The sequence below is a fragment of the Hibiscus syriacus genome, unplaced genomic scaffold (assembly GCF_006381635.1).
Source record: "Hibiscus syriacus cultivar Baekdansim isolate YM2019G1 unplaced genomic scaffold, ASM638163v2 tig00112800_pilon, whole genome shotgun sequence".
NCBI classification, from domain to species: domain Eukaryota; kingdom Viridiplantae; phylum Streptophyta; class Magnoliopsida; order Malvales; family Malvaceae; genus Hibiscus; species Hibiscus syriacus.
The window spans coordinates 475472-497667 of NW_024063403.1; the positions used below are offsets into that span (position 1 = coordinate 475472).

At 35.2% G+C, this 22196-nt stretch overlaps 1 protein-coding gene and 3 pseudogenes across 1 annotated transcript; 2 read left to right on the forward strand and 2 right to left on the reverse strand.

Annotated features, from left to right (window-relative positions):
- Window positions 1-1253: 1253 nt before the first annotated feature.
- LOC120183573 lies at window positions 1254-6448 on the reverse strand (annotated as a pseudogene).
- Window positions 6449-6564: 116 nt separating this feature from the next.
- LOC120183651 lies at window positions 6565-11332 on the forward strand (annotated as a pseudogene).
- On the reverse strand, window positions 11250-13089 carry LOC120183574 (cytokinin riboside 5'-monophosphate phosphoribohydrolase LOG8-like). The gene is made up of 7 exons (XM_039188251.1): window positions 12977-13089; window positions 12402-12500; window positions 12166-12196; window positions 11917-12016; window positions 11771-11840; window positions 11541-11682; window positions 11250-11387 (listed from the first exon to the last, which is right to left on the reverse strand). The coding sequence occupies exons 1-7, from the start codon at window positions 13087-13089 to the stop codon at window positions 11250-11252; spliced, it is 693 nt and encodes a 230-aa protein (XP_039044182.1).
- A 2223-nt stretch (window positions 13090-15312) lies between these two features.
- LOC120183655 lies at window positions 15313-17810 on the forward strand (annotated as a pseudogene).
- The last annotated feature ends 4386 nt before the right edge of the window (window positions 17811-22196 follow it).

The window sequence follows — 22196 nt, forward strand, 5'->3', positions numbered from 1 at the left end:
TAAATTTGTCATAATGTTTCATAGCCTAATTAAAATAAATAAACACAAATGCATGAAAGTTTATACAACATATTATTACAATCTATGAGACACTGAAATGAGCAAAATTGTATCGACATATTAGCACAAATTGGGGTCTAGATCAGTGTTTTGAAAATCAGACCGAAACGGTCGGTTCAACCGGGAACCGCTACCTAATCCGATTCAATCTACACTGGTTGAATCGCTATTAGTGAATCGGCCAGAACCGTTGAACCGTTCGAATAGGACCGGCTGAAAACCGAAAAAACAACCAATTTTGTTTTTTTTTTAAATTAAATCAAACGACGTCGTTTGTTAAACGAGCCAAGTCGAACTCGAGTATTACTGAGCTCGACTAGAACTTGAAAACTTTAAAAGTAAGCTCAACTCAACTTAAATTCACGAGCTAAAAACTATCAAGTTCAACTCGAACTCGAAATATAATATTGAAACTTGAACTCTAAAAGGCTTGAACTCAAAAAAAAATTAGAAGCTCGATTGAAGTCTAAAATTCGAACTTGATTGAAGTGAAAGAATAGTTCACTCAATACTCACCAAAAGGCTCCATGATTTTGAATGTCAAATTACCTCTATTATTTATATAAGTTAGTTGGGATGCTCTTATATGTTTCTTAGTCATATGAGATTGTTTTGTTCTTATATTTTCACTCTTTAGACTTTTGGGATGCTCTTCTATGTTTCTTAACCATGTAAGATTGTTTTTTAAAAAAAAATCAAACCAAACAATATCATTTTGTTATGATTTTTCTAGCCTCAAATTTAATTTTTAATTATATTTATATAATTATATTTATTATTTAATATGTTTTACCTTAAATATTATGTTGTAGTTAATTTAAATAATTTTGTTTCACTTGATTTTATGGTTTTTAACTTATATATGTTATGATTTGCTTTGAATATGACTTGTAATATAAAAAATTATTTTTTATTAAATATTTTTGGTATTTTTATTTAATTTTCTAAATAATTATGACGTCGTCCGGTTCTTTCGACCGATCGAATCGATTCGACCGGTTAAATAGTGAACCGATAACATGACCGATTCGCTAACCGGTCCGATTCTGAAAACCATGGTCTAGATCAATACCAAATTCCTCCGAAGAAAATCAGAGGCGGGCAGAGTCTGATTTTGGGGACTTTGGCTGCATAGTGGTATAAATCCATATCCCCGCAGCAGCCGAGCCGTCGAAGCGAAAAAACGATGGCGGTCATGTGAACCAACAAATCATTTTTATCAGCCATGGGACGGATGAGGTAAGAGATTTGCCAGCCCATTCGCGTTCCCTTCGCTTCTGCTTGGCTTGCATCCGGTTGAATTTTTCCTTCCCCTTCTCCAAAAGAGGGTCGACCACCACGTAGTCATTTGGATCATCCTTGCGAGACATACCATCCTGCATCATGATTCAAACACAACTCTTGATCAACACCATAAAGCCTAAGACAAAAAAAGGAGGGGATTTTGCAAAGTTTCTACAGAGTTTCTCTTCTTTTCGCTTTTGGCATGACTAATTTGGTGCTGCCCAGAATATACGAGTACAAGAAATCAAATGGCTTACATGCAAATGAAAGAAAACCAACCTTGGTGTCAGGAGCAAACTGCAACCGAACTGCTTTCCAGTCGGACAAATCCTCATTATCATCACCTCCAGGCTCACCGCTAGAAGCAATGGGTTTTGTAAGAACAGATTGCTTAAACTTCTCAAGTTTTGCTAAAACCTAGGTTACAAACAACAGCGGTAGAGTTGGTTCCAACATGTGTGGAGAATATGATTTCAAATTTTAAAAGGAAGAAACAAATTTCAGCCTAGATCTATCACCATTCTTTACCTCTAATATCAATAAATGGGTTTCATAAGCACATAGAAGGTGCATAATGACTTTTTCCATGCTAAAAATCAAGTTGAATGGGAGATTCTAATATGTGAGAGTTTGCATTGCAAAGACCGAAAGAAGAAAATTAAGGCAGTAAGGGAAAAAAACAACATTGAACCAGAAATATCATAACATACTTCATCTTCGAGTCCTTGAATTCTACGCTTCTTCTGTTTTTGCAATAATCTTCCTCGTTCAGCCTCGCTGAACAACTGTAAATCTCCATCAGCTTTAGCCATGCGTTCAGCTCTGGCTTCTGATCCCACACCCTTTTTCTTCAAGGACAGCTTTTCAACCCTTGGTTGGTCATCATCACTACTTTCATCATTGGGTCTGGTGTAGATTTACAGTATCAAAAAAGCCGTATATAAGCAAAAAGGAAAAGGAAACAATAGACTGTCTTGAATAATCAGGGGACGGGTCAGAAAGAGGTGGTGATAATGTTTGAAAGAAACAAAAACAAAACTAGGATAGAAATATTGATCAAGTCAAGTCATTGCCATAGTAAAATCAACACAACAAAGTAAAAACCACTCAAACAACAAAGGAAGCATAGCTATTCAGTTGACGAACTTCAGTAATTTTGAAACTTTCTGACAGGCACATAAATGCTAAATATATGTATGGTAGTTACTACACATGTGGATTCTACAAGAAACCTTTTGAGAGATTGATTAAGGTTCTATTTGGTTTTTGCTTTTGCTTTCAATAGAAAATGAAAAGAAAAAAAAACAAAACAAAAACCTCAGATGTTTACCTTCGGGCAGAGATTTATTGTCATTTGCTTTAGAGCTCCCTGCACATATGTTCCAAAAGTCAAGACCAATTGTAAGGAAATCACCAACTAATAAATAAACCAGAGAGAATGAAGGATGTGTACTAGAAAAAAAAATACCTTCTCTGATAACAGGCCAATTTCCATATATTTAATATTGACAACTTGATGAAAACCTTTGGGTAAATTCTAACTTCTAAACCTTAAACCATGTGCACTATATCACTAAATAAACACCAATTGAAATTTCAAGGTCTAGACTAATAATTCTCTTTCCTTACTAGATGATACATATAGCTCTAATTGCTATGGAACTGTAGTGAATAAGTGATTCACTTTAATGATCTAAGCGAGATCTAAATATTACTAAGCCAAAAGCTCTTGTTATTGTAGGAATATCCTTTTCCAGACATTACTTCTCCAACAACATCAATACCAAATTAACCAAATGCAAAAACCTAGAAATTTTACTTTGCATTCACATCTTGTTTCATGCAAAACCAAAATACTTGCCTCTTTCACATTTTCCATGATGGTGACAAGTTTAAATACTTCTCCACTTGTCTCTTAATAATATCTAAAATTGTTTCAACATTTCATTAAACTCAGAAGATACCATGCCTAATCACATGTGCTCATGCACAAGTGACAAATATGCGTGGAATAAACTACATATATAACAGTCTACCTTACCGTCAAGATTTCCAATGACCATTACAAAACTGGAAATGCAGTGCAAGGAATAGTCATAAATGGCTGTCCCTTTTTCCCATATGTATGGGGTAAGGGGGAGGTAAGATAGTAGGCTACCCCCAACACCAGGTTGAGAGCAGCTTCCGTTAGAGACCTCCGAATTATGAAATGCCCTCCGTGGGACTCGATCCCATATTTATGTTTTTCTCTTTAGGAGAGATTTTAAGACTGAGCCATAGCCTAGTTTAATGAGAATAAGAACTGTAATTAATAGTTTTCGGGACTTCAAACTTCTGTTTAAATCCAAAAGAAAAAAGAGCCCCAAAATAAAGAGTTACCATTTTGCATCTTTTGCTTAGATGAGAGATCTCCAATCTCCTTCCATCTGCTTCGTATTTGACGACGCATTCGAGCGTCAAAACTGGCCTTATCGTCGTCGCTATGATCAAGGGAATCAGACAATTCAGCTTCTGCATCTTTTTTATCTCCTTCTCTTTTTGATCTTAGAGCTTCCCTCACAGACAATTGCAACTCCTTAGCAGCTTTGGCAGCAGCTAAATCCTGCATCAAATAATTATAGACACAAGATTCATTGACTGCTCATTATACGGCAAAAAAACTCTGCAACTCAGAATAAATACATCACTGACTATGTTTACCAGCAAGTGATTGGGACACCAATTTTGAAGTTCTTCAACGGATAACCATAGATGGGTTTTTTTTGGGCTGGGGTAGGATGAAGTTAATAGGGTTATAAGTCATAATGAATGATGACGTATTAAGACCCCTTGTATTGATGTGTTTCCATCAAACTGAGGAAAATGGTGGTAAAGAGAATGATTGGAAGAAGAATTTTGTAAACAAGAAAACCGTGCTTCAATTTAATTGGCTTTATCGTGGTTTCACAATCTATTCAAATATTAGAATAAGGTGAGGGAAAACGCACATCGAGATAGATATGGATCTTGCCTGTTCTTTATCAGGAACTTCTTGCTTTAGGAGACGGGGATCGTCTAATACATCATGACTACTTTTGATCTTTAACTTCACCGCTGCCAATTCTTTCTCTTCTTCTTCTGCTTCTTCCCCCAAACGATAGCAAGTTCAGCTTTCTGCATTCTCCAAGTAAAACATACAACTTAAGCGATAAGAATGCATTCAGCATGCTCAAAAGAGAGTGGTCAGTTATGGAATAAGGAGGCTTACTTAACAGATTTCTTCTTTGAATCTTTGTTCTCAGCTTCAGCTGTAGGAAGGGTCAAAGTTACTCTCGGAACAATATCTTCAAACGGATTCCACAGCACCTAAAAGCAGCAGCTCAAAGTATAAAAAAAACTGCCTGACATAATCCTCTTCAAATATAATAAAAACGAAGGACAATAAGCTGTTTACATCACACCATAGCAATCTTGTTAATAACTTACTAAAACGAAAGCATAACAAGGAAAATTTACCTCAACAGATTTTATTTTAGGGGGAGGATCCAAAGGCAGATCATTCTGATCAGTGTCAACTTCGCTCGCCTATAGGATGATCATTCTGGAGTTTAACTTTGGGTAAAGTATACAAAATGGTACATTGGCTATAGGATGATGCTTAGTTGAGTCTCCTTACTATTAAAAGTTATAAAATAATCCTTCAACTATATAGTGTTGCTTTGTTGAGTCCGTTGACTATTAAAACTTACAAAATTATCATCTAACTATTCATATATTCCAAACTCATCATTTTTGTTAAAAAATTGACAACAATCTGGGTTGTGTGTGGTTGTTGATTGTGATATGATAAAATGTGATCCCGGAATCTCAAACGACTATCATATCTCAATCATCATGTTAACGTCTAACTCAAGCGATTGTTATTTTTTTAACGAAAAAAAGGACGAGTTCGAAACATAATGAATAATTGGGTGACCATTTTGTAACATTTAATAATTGAAGGACTCAACAAAACAACACTTTATAGTAGGTGAATTATTTATAATTTTTAATTGTCAAAGGATTTAATAAAATAGTATCCTAAAGTCGGAGGACCATTTGTGTACTTTGCCCTTTAACTTAATTCTATATGTAAATTTGAACAATGATAACTCAATTATTAATAAGTTCACATTTTGATATTTAATTATAAAATGTAGAAGCTTTCCACTTAATTAATTTTGTACATTCTATCTTTTTTCATAAAAATTGTACATTTTCAATTTTAAAATAGATATATAAGGCATATGGATGGGCATGGGTCGAGTTCTTGTCAATTCAATTTGATCTAAAAATATATAATCTCCACTCGAAATCCGATTTGACTTGAGTTTAGAAGTGATTTTATCCGACTCTAACTCGACCTGATTTTTTGAATAAAACTCGAACCCTTCCGACCTGATTTTTTGATATAAAACTCGAACTCGACCCGACTTGAAATAAATAAATACTTTTATTTTTATTCAATAAAAATAGATATTTAATTAAAAAAATAATATATATAGGATTATTATTGTAATTATCCTCAAATATATAAGGTAAATTTAAATTATTTTTTGGGTCTGATCGAGTATTTTTCAACCTAAATACGAACCCAACATGACTCGAACCCGAATTTTTTTTAAAATTCAACCCGATCGGGTTAGAACCCATTGGCTTCGAGTCTTGTTCTCATCCTTAGATTCACCCTTAACTAAAGGTGGATATTTGAATAGTCATATATATATATTTTTTTGTATAACCACATGTATTCGATCTATTGATCGACTAATTCGGATAAAGTACTGCAGACACAAGAGCGATCTTATGAATTCGAACCTCTAACCTTACTTAAGGGATCTAGTGCTTCATCTCAATAATAAATGAAAAATATTATTTTTAAAAATGAATTATGTTGAAGCAATAATATCTATAAAATATTTAGGTTCACGTGATAACGTCAGCTCTTTCGTAAAAAAACTAACTACATATAAATTTAATTAAATCATTTAGATTTCTATATTTTTATCTTACAAATTAGAGACTTTACAAGCATGGACCTGGTCAAATTGTCTAAAACAAGCCATGGCGGAAATGGAGGATCCATTGTAGTTTCACGCAAATTAGCAGGTGAACAAGCCTAAAACTAGGCCTATATTTTCTTTCCTTCCTCGATCATTCCCGTTTAATTTTTGTTAACAAACGCCATCGCAGGTGGTGGGGGTGGCATTGCTCCCTGGTGGTTGCAACGTCGGTGCTTGTGGTGGTGGTGGTGGTTGCAGAAACTTGATTCGGTCATCAACCGGGAAAGATTCTGCAGCAAACACCACCGTCGCAGTGAGCGCCTCTACCGGAGACAACGTCGTTTTTTTATATATATGGCTCCTCGCTTCTCACCGGAAGACAGTGTACCATCCAACACCACTGCGGTGGCCATCGACAAAGACAAGAACAGTTCCCACGCCGTTCGTTGGGCTATCGATCATCTCGCCATCTCCAATCCGCTCATCGTATTGATCCACGTTAGGAATAGAAACCGTAGGTACCCTTTCTCTCGTTTTCTCATATTATATCATCTCCCTTGCCCCTCAAGTGTTCAAAGAAAAGTGTAAATGACAATGAAAAGTAAAAAAAAAAAAAAAATCGCCCCATGCATTCCCTTTTTGTGTGGATAAACTACGTATTTAATACCTAAACTATCAATTTTGATTCATTTTAATACCTAAACTTTTGATTTTTTAAAACCATAGCCGAAGTTTAGATTGTTTCATTTTAATATCCGTTCAACATTTAATGTTAGGTTTTGATTTTTTGAAAGTTTAGGTATTAATACAGACCAAAATTGATATTTTAGATATTAAATACGTTAAATTTTTAACGGCATGATACTAAAATGAAACAAAAACTAAATATTAGGTGTAGTTTTAAAAAATTGAAAGTTTAGGCACTAAACTGATAAAAAGTGATAATTTAGGTACTAAAAGCATATTTTACCCTTTTTTGTTTCTATTTTTTCTGTCATTTCCATGAAGAAGGTGAATGCGATTCTGATAGCGACGTAAACCAGCTTTTCGTCCCTTTTCGAGGCTACTGCGCTCGCAGAGGGGTAAGCAAGCATTTCTCAAGAACAAATAACAATGGTCTAAGAATTAGTCTAATGCTATAGGAAGTCCCTCTACTATATGCTTTTTAATTTAGTCCCTCTAAATGCATACATCTTGTACGGTTGTTCAAACTTCTAGCATAACAAAAAAGCCAAAAAAAATATATATATATACTTTCTTTGTCCCAGTAATTGTTTCTTTTGATTTTTAAATTTGTTTCATTTAAAGTGTCTCGTTAGGAAAATCAACAAACAACAACACTTATATTTTTTTATCCTTATATCTCACTATTTTATACCTATCAAAACAAATCTGTCAAATCTATTAATCATCTTTTAGGGATAATTTTATTATTTCTCTTTATCAAATATATCTCCTAAAATTACGTGCATAGTCAATATCAGACACAAATAATGAGACGGAGGGAGTATAATATTTGTTCATGTATATAAAAAATGGAGTATCCAAGTTGTTTTAAGGATTGAAATGCATACATATATTGGAGATAATTTCACCATAAAGCGCATAGTACGGGGACCCTGACCTTAAGAACTTTTGTTCACCAAATTGAAGCTAATTATCATCTAATTTCTCTGTGAAATTCAGATTCAAATAAAGGAGGTTGTCCTTGAGGATGCTGATACCTCTAAAGCACTTTTGGATTACATAAGTAGAAACTTGATCAACACCATAGTCCTTGGTGCAGCAACCAGGAGTGCAATATCAAGGTTAATATATCTTAGGTTTTAGAATTTCTGGGTTTTCTATATATATGATGTTCTAACTATCAAAGTTCAGTTCAGGGTGTTTCTTTATATTATGTTCTAACACATCAAAGTTCAGTTACTTGTCTTATAGGAAATCCAAATGTGACATCCCGACTGCAATGATCAAAGCTGCACCGGAGTTTTGTTCCGTGTATGTGATCTCCAAAGGTAAGATATCTAACGTGAGAACAGCACAACGACCTGTGTCGAATACCGTTGCCCCACCAAAGGTACCTCTAGAAATGCCACCACAGATTCCATTGGATCAAAGTGAAGATGATGGATACAGGTAGGGAGAAAGTCGGTTACATTGTTGGTGTTTGATTAAAAGTTAAAATGGTGACATTGTATGTTTTACTTGTAACAGAGGATATAATATGAAGGGAGTACCTGGAAGTGTAGGATCCGAGAGACAATCCCTTGATAATTCTTCAAGAGTACTTATACGAGACAGACCCAGAAGCTCTCCAGGAAATATTTCATTGGACATCGATGCAGCCCGAGGATCGTCAGCATCTAGACAAGATTCTTTGTATAATGACATTAAATTTCCGGGAAAACTTCCCCTCGGACCTGTTCATATATCTGACCAAGATCTAGAATTCGATACGGGTTCAAGCATCCATTCTGATCCATTTCAACAAAGTTCGGTAAGCATGTTCCTTCAGTATTTAGCCTCTGTAATGTGTTTGTACAATAAAGGACTACTGGCTGAATGACAGAACTGCTAACCATAATATGATATGACCATGAATTGCAGCAAGACAGAGAAGATGAAATGAGAAGGTTAAAGCTTGAACTTAAACAAACCATGGATATGTACAGCTCGGCTTGCAAAGAAGCTCTTACAGCCAAGAGAACGGTGATCGACTACTGTCATATTCTCTATTTTTCGGTTTCTATGAATTAAATCAACAATTATCTCCCAAGAAAATTATGAAATCCCAAGTCTTAAATATAACAAATCTTTGACTTTGTTCATGAGTCTAAAAGTTGAAATTTCTATACATATTGGTATGCATAAGATGGTTTTGATGAATAAATGATAAACAAAGTAAAAATTAGCGGATGATAAAGTCATTGAAGATAAAAGGTACATAATGGTTCTTCTTCTTGTATCAAGTGGTGCAATAACGGAAGAATCTGAAAACGGAGCTTAAGGTTACCAATTTTTCTCTAATGTCTAAAAGGTGTCAAGAACATCATTTTTGAGAACATAATCAACCTTTTTTCTGAGTGCAGGCTAATGAGCTTCATCAATGGAAGATGCAGGAGGCTCGCAGGTTTGAGGAAGCCAGGCAAGCTGAAGAAGCAGCTCTTGCCATGGCAGAGAAGGAGAAGGCTAAATGCAGAGCTGCCCTTGAAGAAGCTGAGGCAGCACAGAAACTAGCAGAAATGGAAGCATATAGAAGAAAACAAGCAGTATAAAGCTAAGCAAGAGGCGGATGAGAAAAATCGGGCGTTGCATGCGTTGGCGACTAATGATGTCCGGTACAGAAAATATATCATAGAAGAAATTGAAGAAGCTACCGAAAATTTCGCAGCAGAAAACAAGATTGGAGAAGGAGGTTATGGACCTGTGTATAAAGGCAAACTTGATCACACTCCAGTTGCCATCAAAATTCTGAGACCAGATGCTGCTCAAGGGAAGAGACAATTCCAGCAAGAGGTTGAGGTTCTTTGCACCATTAGACACCCTCACATGGTCCTCCTACTTGGTGCCTGCCCTGAGTATGGATGCTTGGTATATGAATACATGCACAATGGCAGCTTAGAGGATAGACTATTTAGAAAAGGAAATACTCGTCCACTTTCATGGAGGAGACGATTTAAAATAGCGGCTGAAATTGCAACAGCACTTCTGTTCCTTCACCAATCAAAGCCAGAACCACTAGTGCACCGAGACCTTAAGCCTGCAAACATTCTCCTTGACCGCAATTTTGTGAGCAAAATTAGTGATGTTGGCCTAGCACGGCTAGTTCCCCCTTCTGTAGCTGACAGTGTAACGCAATATCACATGACTTCAGCAGCAGGGACCTTCTGCTACATAGATCCTGAATATCAGCAAACAGGCATGCTAACGACTAAATCAGACATATATTCTCTAGGAATAATGTTGCTCCAGATTATTACAGCCAAGCCCGCGATGGGTATTGCTCATCATGTTGGAAGGGCCATTGAGAAAGGAACTTTAGCCGATTTACTTGATCCGGCTGTGCCAAATTGGCCACTTGAAGAGGCTTTATCATATGCTCGGTTGGCAATGCAATGTGTAGAGCTGAGGAAGAGGGACAGACCAGATCTTGCAACCGTTATAGTGCCAGAACTTAACCGATTAAGGGACATTGGATACAGCAATAGTGGTTCTAACGGTTATGGTTATTACCAAGGACAGGGCAGCAGTGATCATAGCCAAGGATTCTACACATGTGGCGGTGGCCATGCACTCAGTAGTACTGATGCTTTTTGCACTGCATTCTCAAGTTCGAGGTTGTCACCACCGAGTCAGGTTTGAGACTTATCTATCAACGATATTAATTAGACCTGTAGCCACATAATAAGAGGAAACAGTAAGAGTTACTTGCTACACAATCTCCAAATGGATGCAAAAAGTACATATGATTCTCGAAAGCTGGTTTTCTAACATAGTACTATTTCTTATTGAATGACCAGGAATTAGCAACCAAGTCTGCAAACTCGGAATAAGATGGCGCTGCAACGAAGTTCCGGATGAGATTGGACCAACATTGCTTGTGAACAATGGAACGGAAACGATTCTGGATTATGCAAATTCGACACCGGGAACACTTACATGGCACTTGCGAGAAGAGCTGCTTTCGGAAAGCAAGCCATAAGTTGCTCGACCTTTTGGTCTTGCAGAGGTGATCACAGCAAAGAAAGATCCAATGAAGGGGCATGAAGGGCTTAACTAATCAAATTTAATTTTAAAAATTCTCGAACTCTGTTTGGCACGATACTTCAACAAACAATCGTGTCGTAACATATGTCACTTAATGATATCGACATTGTGGCAGCGTCAACAACACGACCGGTTGTTGAAGTGACGCGTCAGCGCTGTTGGTGACCTTGCTAAGGTTGATCTTTGCACATATTTTTTATCTACTAGTGGCCAGCTTTCTTGAGGAGCCACGTGTTGGTCGGAAGTTTTGTATTGCTGCAAAATTAAGTGCAAATTTAGATGTGTAATCCCAAGGCCTAACCAAATAACCGTAACGAACATGCCTCGTACGGTTGGTTCATGTAATAGCACAAGGAAACATGATTTACATATTCAAGTACCCCTATGTGTTTCTCGGAAAGTTCATACCTCCTTCTCCATAAGTTCTTTGGCTTTTGGAGCAGAGACAATTATATGCCTAGCACCTGGCTTGATGAAACCTTCTTTAACACCGTTGTCGAATAATGTGAGCAAATTATTGTAGTAACTGTCGACGTTTAACAAACCAACATGCATTGAGATTAATTTACACGTTGATGTACTAATAAATATCAACTTAGCGAGCTTAATTCTTCAATGTTGAAGAATGGTTCCTTACAGTTTTCTTATGTATTCCAAGTTGGGACCATGTTATCATCTCCAGCAATTCTTCCATTGTTCCATATCCACCTAAAACTCCAAACTTTAATGTCAGAACTAATTACATTAAACAAGACTCTTTCACAAAGGTCGAGGAACTTTTTACCAGGAAGAGCAACAAAGGCATCGGCTTCTCGGGCCATTGCCGCTTTGCGTTCGTGCATGTCCGAAACCGTTCTCACTTCTCCAAATGTTTCTCCTGATATCTGTCTATATTTTCTATGCATTAACAGTCAATCTATCTCAGCCTAGAGATAAATGCTTAATATCAAGGAAAACAACAATTGACATCAAAGATATTCCAGCAAATTCTTGCACCAATTAGCAACTCCAAACATTAAACATGAACAGATACCTCTAGAGGCATGAGAGATTTCGGAATTATCCTGCATGTGAAGAACAGATTATTTTACATATCGCAATTCTTCCATTGTTCCATATCCACCTAAAACACCAAACTTTAATGTCAGAACAATGGAAGAACAGATACCTCGTGTGAAAGGAGGTAGCTGTCTGCAACTTGTAACAGGTTTTGCATAGAGAAAAAAAAGCATTAAACATAGGCTTATCTAATGCAAGTTTCTTACGTACCCAAGAACATGACAGCCTCCATCATTTACTGTCTTGGATATCAAACCCATCAAGCCAACACTTCCTCCACCATATACCAAGTCTATCTTCCTCTTCACCTATGATCAAAACAATACCTATAAGCAAAGTCCACATAAAGTTGAAAAAAGAGGTAAACAATTGCAGCACATAAGGACGAACACATGATTTTATTATAAGGGTGCCGAATACAAAGTAGGCTAGGTTGAGGAAAGTAGCATAGACGTCTAGGTAGAGAAACTAGAAAAATATCACATTTTTACAAGCAACTCTCTTGCATCAAAAGAACAATCTTTGATGGTTAACTCAGCAAAGAGCGCAACCCCAACTCAGTACATGAAACACCAAATGTACAAACTCCATCGTTATAGGATCAAAACAATCCAGTAAGAATCTCATCTTTCTCACTAGAAACTAACACCCAATGCTCTCAAACATAAAAGACGTATGCTAAAACTTTGAAAAGTTCCATCTTTTGAAATCAAAAACACAAACTTTGTTTCTGAAATTGAAACTAATGTGTAATAGATAGAATGTTGAAGTAGAAAAAGCAAAGCAGTTCATTTCCCAATTCAAGAGAAGTCTCGCTGAAGATTTTCCTATGTCCAGAGTTGCTTCCACAGAGAACACACACCCTTCTGAACTTGCTTCTTCCTTTCTCTTCTTCCATTAACAAACATGTATCAGTTTTTGGTTTTATTACAATCTTAAATCATTGAATTTTGCTAAAGAAAACAAAAGGCAATAGCCTTTTCCTTTGAAGAGATAGCAAATGTCCTCCAGACAATGAAAACTTTATGAGAAGAAAGCTATTAGAGAGATCAAACTCATAAAATACAATTTAACCTTGTTAACTTAAAGAAAATTTAGATTTTTTATGGAAATAAAGCATGTGATAATATTTTAATGGTCAAATTATAGCTTTAGTCCTTTCATTACACTAATCTTTTAGATTTAATCCTCCTGTTTTAATTAGCATGATTTGATCTTCTACTTTTTATAATGTTATTAGAATTATAATACATATTTAAAAAAAAATTAACCAATTGTTAATGTAAATATATCCTAACACACAAATCCGTTTCTGAGAATTTGGTGGCCCTCAGACGAATCAAAAAATTAGGCCCCCTAATCAGGGATTTAAACTATTGTTTGCATTTGTGTCTTCACTCATGTTGTGTTTATCGCTATTGATGACATAACTGATGATATTGTGGTCACTGCAAGTATCATGAATGTGAAATTTTAATAACATATGTTATTGTGAACATAACGGTTGTGGATATCGTGGTTTCAGAAAATGTCGCTATCACTACATAACGATAGTTGTTTTGGTTACATATTGTTATTTAAGTGATTGTTCCTAATAACAAGTGTTGAAAAAATAAATTTTAAAAGTAGCTCTATTATAACAAGTATTGGAAAAAAATGAGTCCCCAATAACAAATATTAAAAGAAAAATCAAATTTTAAGAGTATCCTCATAATAACAAATATTAAAAAATTATACTTTTAAAAAGTACTAAAAAATTGGATTCAAAATAACAAATAAATATTAAAAAAGAAATTGAATTTCAAAAGTACGACGCTAATAATAATTATTGAAAAATTATGCCACATATAATAAGTATTGGAAAAATTAGGCCCTTAATAACAAATGTTAAAAAAAATATAAGCAAAAACTTGACTCTTATACATATATTAGAAAAAATAAATTATAAGAGTAAGCCCCTAAAATAAATATTAAAAAAATAGAGCCTATAATAATAATAAATATTTGAGAAAAAAAAACATTTAATAACAAATATTAAAAATAATTGGATCTTATAACTAATATAAAACTATTTTTTAACAAGTATAATGTATTATAAAATTTCTAGACCCTGGGCTGGTGCCCTCATGCCTAGGTCCAGATACATCTCTGCTAACACAATTGTTTAATCTAATTAATTCTATTTTTTTCCAAATATATATTACCTTATAAACGCTCTATATTATCATAAAAAAATTATCACTCGAATTGAAAATTAAATCCAACATTTAAAAGGACATTCAATTCAACTTATCCCATGATTGAGACATCTTCGTCCAAGCAAATCACGACAGCCATAATATACGGCTAAGTAAAGGTGTTATCAAAAATATTATTATTTTTTAACATTTTCGGTAAAGTTCTATCTAAAATATTATTTTTTCTACAAAAAATGTTAATATAAGGCGCTACCTAAAATGTTTAACATTTTCGGTAAAACGTTATATAACACATTATTTTTCTACCGAAAATATTAATATTAGATTCTATCGGTAATTAATTAGTAAAAATAACATTTTTAATAAAAATAATATTTTAAGTAACATTTTATAAAAAATATTAAAAAAATAATAATATTTCCGACAAAAAAAAATTTAACTACATATTAAAACTATCGTACATCAACAAATCATTTAGTTGATCAGTTTCATGTATCCCTAATTCCTAATATATTGAGCCGTAAATTAAGCCAGCTTACCCTACAACAGTGTTTATCCACCGCGGTTTAGGACTTCACGTTCGAAGGTCCGCCGACCTTAAACTTGCACTGCAATATTTATAGTCAAACACAAGTACTTCCCCCTTTTAAATTCAAAGAAAAGTCCCTTTGAAGCTTAAAACCCCAACGAAAATTCGAGATTTTGAAGGTAAAAGGGGAAGAACAGAAAAAATCCAATAAGAAATCTCTATATTTTAGGATTCTTGATTTTACCCAGTACTTACGTGTTCCTCCTTCTCTGGTTTATTACCTCAGATTGCTTTTCCGGTACGTTTTCTAATCCCCTTGGATGAATCTCAAATTGGGTTTGTTTAAGCTTTGAAATTGGTGGGTTTGGATACTTTAAAGGATACTTCTTTTATATATCTATATTGAATTTGAAGGTAATCGAAGTTCTTTTATCACATCGATCCCATGGAGCAGTTTTATAACTGAAAAAAACTGTTCTTTTTATTGGATGTATCTTGGGTTTATCGAAGAAAAAGATCGGCTTGTGAATCTGTCTGGCTTTCACCTGGATGTTCTCAGGCCATTGAAATTACCCTTTGAAAAGAAATCGTTTTGCTTTTGTATTCCAAGAGATAGATGGGATAGAGAATTCTTCAAGCTTCAAGGTGGGTGATTATAATTTGACGGATTCATTGATTTCGGTAATATAATCGGTTTGGGTTTGGGTGTTTTTGAGATGGGTTCTCCTCAAGGCTCCACATTGAGGACGAATATGGCTGACTTTGTCGACGGTTCCACCGCTCACGGTGATGTTTCCTTCATTGATTGTTTGCCTGCTTATGTCAAAGAGCTAATAGCTGGTGGTGCTGCTGGTGCCATTGCTAAAACTACCATTGCACCTTTAGAACGGATCAAAATACTCTTGCAGGTGGGTGTATATGTACATGTACATGTACATGTATATGTACATGTACATGTACATGTATGTATATGTATATGTATATGTATATGTATATGTACATGTACATGTACATGTATATGTATATGTATATGTATATGTATATGTATATGTATATGTATATGTATATGTATATGTATATGTATATGTATATGTATATGTATATGTATATGTATATGTATATGTATATGTATATGTATAAGTATATGTACATGTACATGTACATGTACATGTACATGTACATGACATGTACATGTACATGTACATACATGTACATGTATATGTATATGTATATGTATATGTATATGTATATGTATATGTATATGTATATGTATATGTATATGTATATGTATATGTATATGTATATGTATATGTATATGTATATGTATATGTATATGTATATGTATATGTATATGTATATGTATATGTGGTGCTTGCTTCTTGTTTGTCAAGTTATGTATTTGTTGTTGCTTACAATCGAGTGATGATGATTCTTTATTGTACAGACAAGGACTGATGGTTTCCAATCTCTTGGGGTGTATCAATCCTTGAGGAAGGTACTAAAGCATGAAGGTGTTATGGGGTTTTATAAGTAAGTTTACAGATTATTTCACCATTTCCCCTCTCTCTCTCTGCCTTGCCTTAGACTTATTGCCTACTCGAACCTGCAGAGGAAACGGAGCCAGTGTTATTCGGATCATTCCTTATGCAGCCATACATTTCATGACTTACGAGCAGTATCGAGGTTGGATGTTAGATAACTGTACTTTCTTCGGATCAGGACCTGTTGTAGACCTTTTAGCAGGTTCTGCTTCTGGTGGAACAGCGGTGTTGTGCACTTATCCGTTGGACTTGGCTCGCACTAAACTTGCCTATCAGGTTATAGTTTTTCCATGAGAATACCATAGTTATTATTTCATGTAATTGCTGATTCTGGTTGTGGATTTGAATTACTAAATCATCCGTGCCTTTAGTCCCTTACAGAATTTTTTCTTTCTCATTTAACTTTTACCGTGTAACAGGTTGTTGACAATAGGACAAAACTCGGTTCTGGTATGAGAAGTTTATACCCTCGACCTGCATATAGCGGTATAAGAGATGTACTGACAAGTGTTTACAGGGAAGGGGGAATACGTGGACTATATCGAGGTGTAGGTATGTAGTTCAGCTTCAGCATGTAATCTTGAAATTCTTTTTCATGTAACTGCTTTGATTTACCCTTACTTTCATTTCGTAATATGCTTGGACATGATACTTTTTGCTGGTGTAGGTCCAACACTGGCAAGGATCCTCCCTTATGCCGGTTTAAAGTTCTACATTTACGAGGTAATAAAGGCACGTCTTCCCGAAGAACAACAAAAGTCCATCGTGACGAATCTTTCTTGTGGAGCAATGGCTGGATTACTTGGGCAGAGCTTACATTAACTGTTTTTGAATCAGTCTGATTCACCCTGCTATATTTGCTCCTGATAATGTCAACACGATCGAAACATTCGGGAAGTAATTTTCGAAATGATACCCTACAGGTTGGAAGTCTTCAATCTTCAACAACTCAAGGTGACGCAAGATTTAGAAACACATACGATGGACTTGCTACTATTGTCCGTAATCAAGGATGGAGACAATTGTTTGCAGGGTTGAGCATTAATTATATCAAGGTATTTTATTTACTCGGCAATAATATCAAACATATCTTCTAGTTTTCATTCTAACAGTGCGTTCCCATTTGGTTGTCAGATCGTTCCTTCGGTGGCGGTCGGATTTGCGGCATACGACATGATGAAGGTTTGGCTTCGGATTCCACCCCGACAGAAATCGCAGGCAGCATCGTCTGGATAAACAGAGATGGATTCATAATGGGCTGCAACTGAAATTCCAAAAAGAAAAAAAAACTTAGGCAACAAGAAAACTAGTTCCTCAATTCATTATGGTTATATACTTTTGATTTTGGAATGCCATATAGAATACTCACTTTTTCCACAAATTAAATACATGCATGTTTTTTCAATGATTAATATGATTGGCCATAGTATTGTTCTTGCATCACAATCACAGTTATACACGTGTTTACGAGGCATTGAGAGTCAAAAAACACTGTTTAAGGCCCCCCGGTTAGATGTGAAGGGACCATTGTCTTGAATTGAAGATGTGTTGTGGTTATGGCGGCTTGGAATCTCTGCACTGAATATTTTGAAATCAATGAGAACTGGACCCACAAACCATCAGGCATTCCGCTCCCGGAGATGGTCTAAACCCCCCTGCGTCCACTTTCAAGATCAATGTTGATGGGGCATTCTGCACCTCCAGACACGTTGCAGCCATTGGAGTTGTGGCAATGGATTCTTATGACTTGGTAGTGGGAGGGATGTGTAAACAAATCTCATTCCCGTTCACTGCTGAGTCAGCGGAAGTTGAGGCGTTTACATTCGCCCTCAAAAACGGCTGGAACAATGCAATTATCGAAGGTGATGCGGTGTCCATTATCAATAGGCTCACCAATCATAGCGAAGATGTTTCAACTATTGGATTGCTCGTCAACAAAGCTTGAGGTCTCCTAGCCTCAAACAATGGAATCAAAGTTCTCTATGTCAACGAGAGGCATCAGGGTGGGGCGCATAACCTTGCCCAATGGGCTTTGTCTAATCCCAATCCGCATTTATTATGATGAGCTGGACTGTATAAGAACAGATGTAATCTCTTATGTGTGTGTGAGAGAGTGAGAGGGGGGGTTCTTTCCCTTTCCTTGGTGTTATTGGTCATATTCTGAAAGAGAGGGGGGTCTTTCCCTTTCATTGCTGTTATTGATCGTACGGCGACGCCGTAGAAAATGTTATTTTATGGTCCATAAGGCTTGGAAGAGATGACCGAAAGCAGAGAGGTTGAAGAAAGGGAATAGCATTGTGATACCAATAAAACCCACCATAAAGCTCCCTGAAGTTGAACCGGTGGTTATGTTTTGTCCCAGGCCAATAACTGAGCTTCAAAAAGGTTATAGGACGAGGAGAAGAACCTGGCAGGTTGTGTCCATGAATGTGGTTTACTATGAAACTTCGCCTGGACCCTGAAGGGTGGAACCCTGAATTTGCACTGGTTGGGGAAGGGGTTATCTTATGCTATTAAATTATCACATCGGCAGCAGCATTGATATATGTCTGTTACACACGAGAGCCACAGATGATGACTTCAACGAGCCGCACCATCTGACTTGTCATCATCAGGTGCGTCACCTTTCAATCAATTAAACAACTCTTCTATTTCATTAAGAACAAAAATTACATATATAGTGTATAATAATTATATCGTTTGAATATTCTCTCGGGTAGCGTTTGGTTGGATGAAATTCTTTGGAATTGGTGGGAATTGAAATTAATTTACCACTTTCTCATGTTTGGTTCAAGTTTTTCAAGGGAATTGGAATCCCTGATGGAATTCAATTCCATCACATGAGGGAAAGTGAATTCCATCCAAAAATGGATAGAATTTAATTCCCTTGTTGGAGGAAATTGAAATTTGACCATACTACCCTCATCAATCATTTGGTAACTTATTCATATATTGAATAAAAATATTTTATTATTATTTTGGGTCGGGTCGGGTCGGGTGAAACTTTATTTTGGTCGGGTCGGATTCGGGTTTAGGGTGAAATTTAGGTCGGGTCGGATTAAGTCACTGTTTTTATTAAATAAAAATAATTTTTTATTATTTCGGGTCGGGTCGGTTGGATTTCTAATTCATATATTCGGGTCAGGTCGGATGAAACTTTATTTTGTTCGAGTTTTTTAAGTGTGATATTCGGGTCAATTCGGGTTGGGTTTTTTTAAGTGTGATATTCGGGTCGGGTCGGGTTCGGGTTTAGGGTAAAAAAACCGGACCGATCCGAAAATATATATAATTCGGGTCGGATTAAGTCACTGTTTTTATTAAATAAAAATAATTTTTTATCATTTCGGGTCGGGTCGGGTCGGATGAAACTTTATTTTGTTCGGGCCGGGTCGGGATTTTTAATTGTGATATTCGGGTCGAGTCAAGTCGGGTCAGGTTTTTTTAATGTGATATTCGGGTCGGATCGGTTTGGGTTTAGGGTGAAAAAAACAGGACCGACCCGAAAATATATATAATTCGGTTGGGTCGGATTAAGTCACTGTTTTTATTAAATAAAAATAATTTTTTATTATTTCGGGTTGGATTTCTAATTCATATATTCGAGTTGGGTCGAATGAAACTTTATTTTGTTCGGGTTGGGTTTTTTAAGTGTGATATTCGGGTCATGTTTTTAAGTGTGATATTCGGGTCATATCGGGTCGGGTTCGGGGTTAGGGTGAAAAAAATCATACCGACCCGAAAAAAATATATAATTTTACCTTATATATTTAGGAATAATTACAATAATACCACTCTATATATAATTTTTTTCAATTAAGTCAATGTTTTTATTAAATAATTTTTTTTTTTATTTTGAGTCGTGTCAGTCGAGTTTATAATTCATATATTAAATAAAAATAGTTTTTGGTATATTTTTTTGTAACTAATTAACATACTCTGATTGGAATGTATCGAAATATTACTCTATCTTTTGGTAACTTTTTAACATATTTTGATTGCGATATTTTAACTTATAATGTTTATTAACATGATTTTTATAATTTATTGAAATAAATAATAATCAATAAAATAAAATTTTAATATTTTTTAATTTTTTATAATATATTACTACATGTAAGTTGTAAAATAAACTAAAATAAAGCAAAAAAATAAGAGGGCAATTCTGTCATTTTATATTACTGAAATCAAATTATCTAATATGTCTGCGAACCAAATAGAATATGAAATTGGATTCAATTTCATTTCCTGCCAACCAAACAGAATATGAAATTGGATTTCAATTCCTACAGATTACAATTCCTTCACAGATTTCAATTATCTCGTAAACATTCTAACAAACCAAACGCCACATCTTGTTCTTGCTAGCTTAGACTAGCTAGCCAGGGTATTGCTAAACTTTTGGTTCCTATAGCAAGGAAGTGGCAGCCTTTAAGGATTTCCCGTCCACTTCTAAGTTTCATATACACAAATTCATTAATTAATCTTATAAATTATGGTAAATTACATATTTAGTATTTAAACTATTAATTTAAGTTCATTCGAGTATCTAATCTTTTAATTTTTTTAAAATCATATCTAACTTTTAGTTTTCGTTTCATTTTAATATCATTCGTTAAAAACTTAACACGTTTGGTATTTAAACTATAAACTTTGGTCTATTTTATATTTAAACTTTTAATTTTTTTAAACTTTATATTAAATTTTGAACGAGTACTAAAATGAAACAAAACTAGAGTTTTTAAATATGGGTATTAAACAGTATGACGTTCATCTTTACCAGTAATTTGAATCAACTATGACTCTAATTGTAATTTGGCATTTACCGGTAAGACGTTCATCTTTACCGACCACCATCAATGGTGCATCTCTTTTAACGGGGACTACCAACTTCCACGTTGGGTAATAGGCGGGAGCGGGACCCGATTAAACAGCTGAAATCCACGTGGGTTACTTCGATGGGCTCCACGTAAGAAGCCAAAACGGTTGGTGGCCCCACATTTTGTCCACCCCAAAGTAAGGCCCGCCACAATCTCCATGCCCGTAGGAAGGAGAAACGGAGCCTCCACGTGGCGATAAAGGCATCTGTTCTCCACGTCAGAAGGAGAAACTGGGCCCCCACCTTCGACTCCCATTAGCGATCCTCCACGTCAGCTTTAAAGACAAATATAACTAGTCAAGCTTCTTTGATTATTAAAATCAGACCATAAATGAACCGAACGACATAAGTATGTTCATATTCGTTCGTTAAACTTTAACCGAACAAATGAATGAACGTGAATATAAATGAACAAAAAATTTATTGTTCGTGTTCATTCGTTAAGGAATGTAGCTTGTTCATGTTCGTTCATTTAAATGATAAACGAACACAAATAAACGAATATAAAAAATATAAATGAACAGATGTAAACGAACATAAACAAACACAAACGAACGTAAACAAACACAAACGAACACAATAAACGAATGTAAACAAACATATTATCGAACATACTATTGAAAGTTCACGAGCGTAAATGAACAAACGAGCTCTCTTCATTTAATTAAACGAATACAAAATCTTGCTCATGTTCATTCGTTTATTAAATAAACGAGCTTCCTACCGAACGATTCAGGAAATGTTCGTTGAACGTTCGGTTCGTTTACAAGACTAATTAAAATGAGAGTGAAATTATAGATGAATGAGAAAACAATATAAATCAAATCTAAATTATAAGAGATTATATATATATAGACAATT

Bases quoted from the DNA above. Each gene is read 5' to 3' on its own strand.
- LOC120183574 (XM_039188251.1), bottom strand. From the start codon at position 13,089: ATGGAAGAAGAGAAAGGAAGAAGCAAGTTCAGAAGGGTGTGTGTTCTC. The intron at 12,197-12,401 runs GTACGTAAGAAA...CTTCACATGCAG, and splicing joins GGAGGCTGTCATGTTCTTGG to GATAATTCCGAAATCTCTCA. The intron at 11,841-11,916 runs GTAAAAAGTTCC...TTGGAGTTTTAG, and splicing joins TGCCTTTGTTGCTCTTCCTG to GTGGATATGGAACAATGGAA.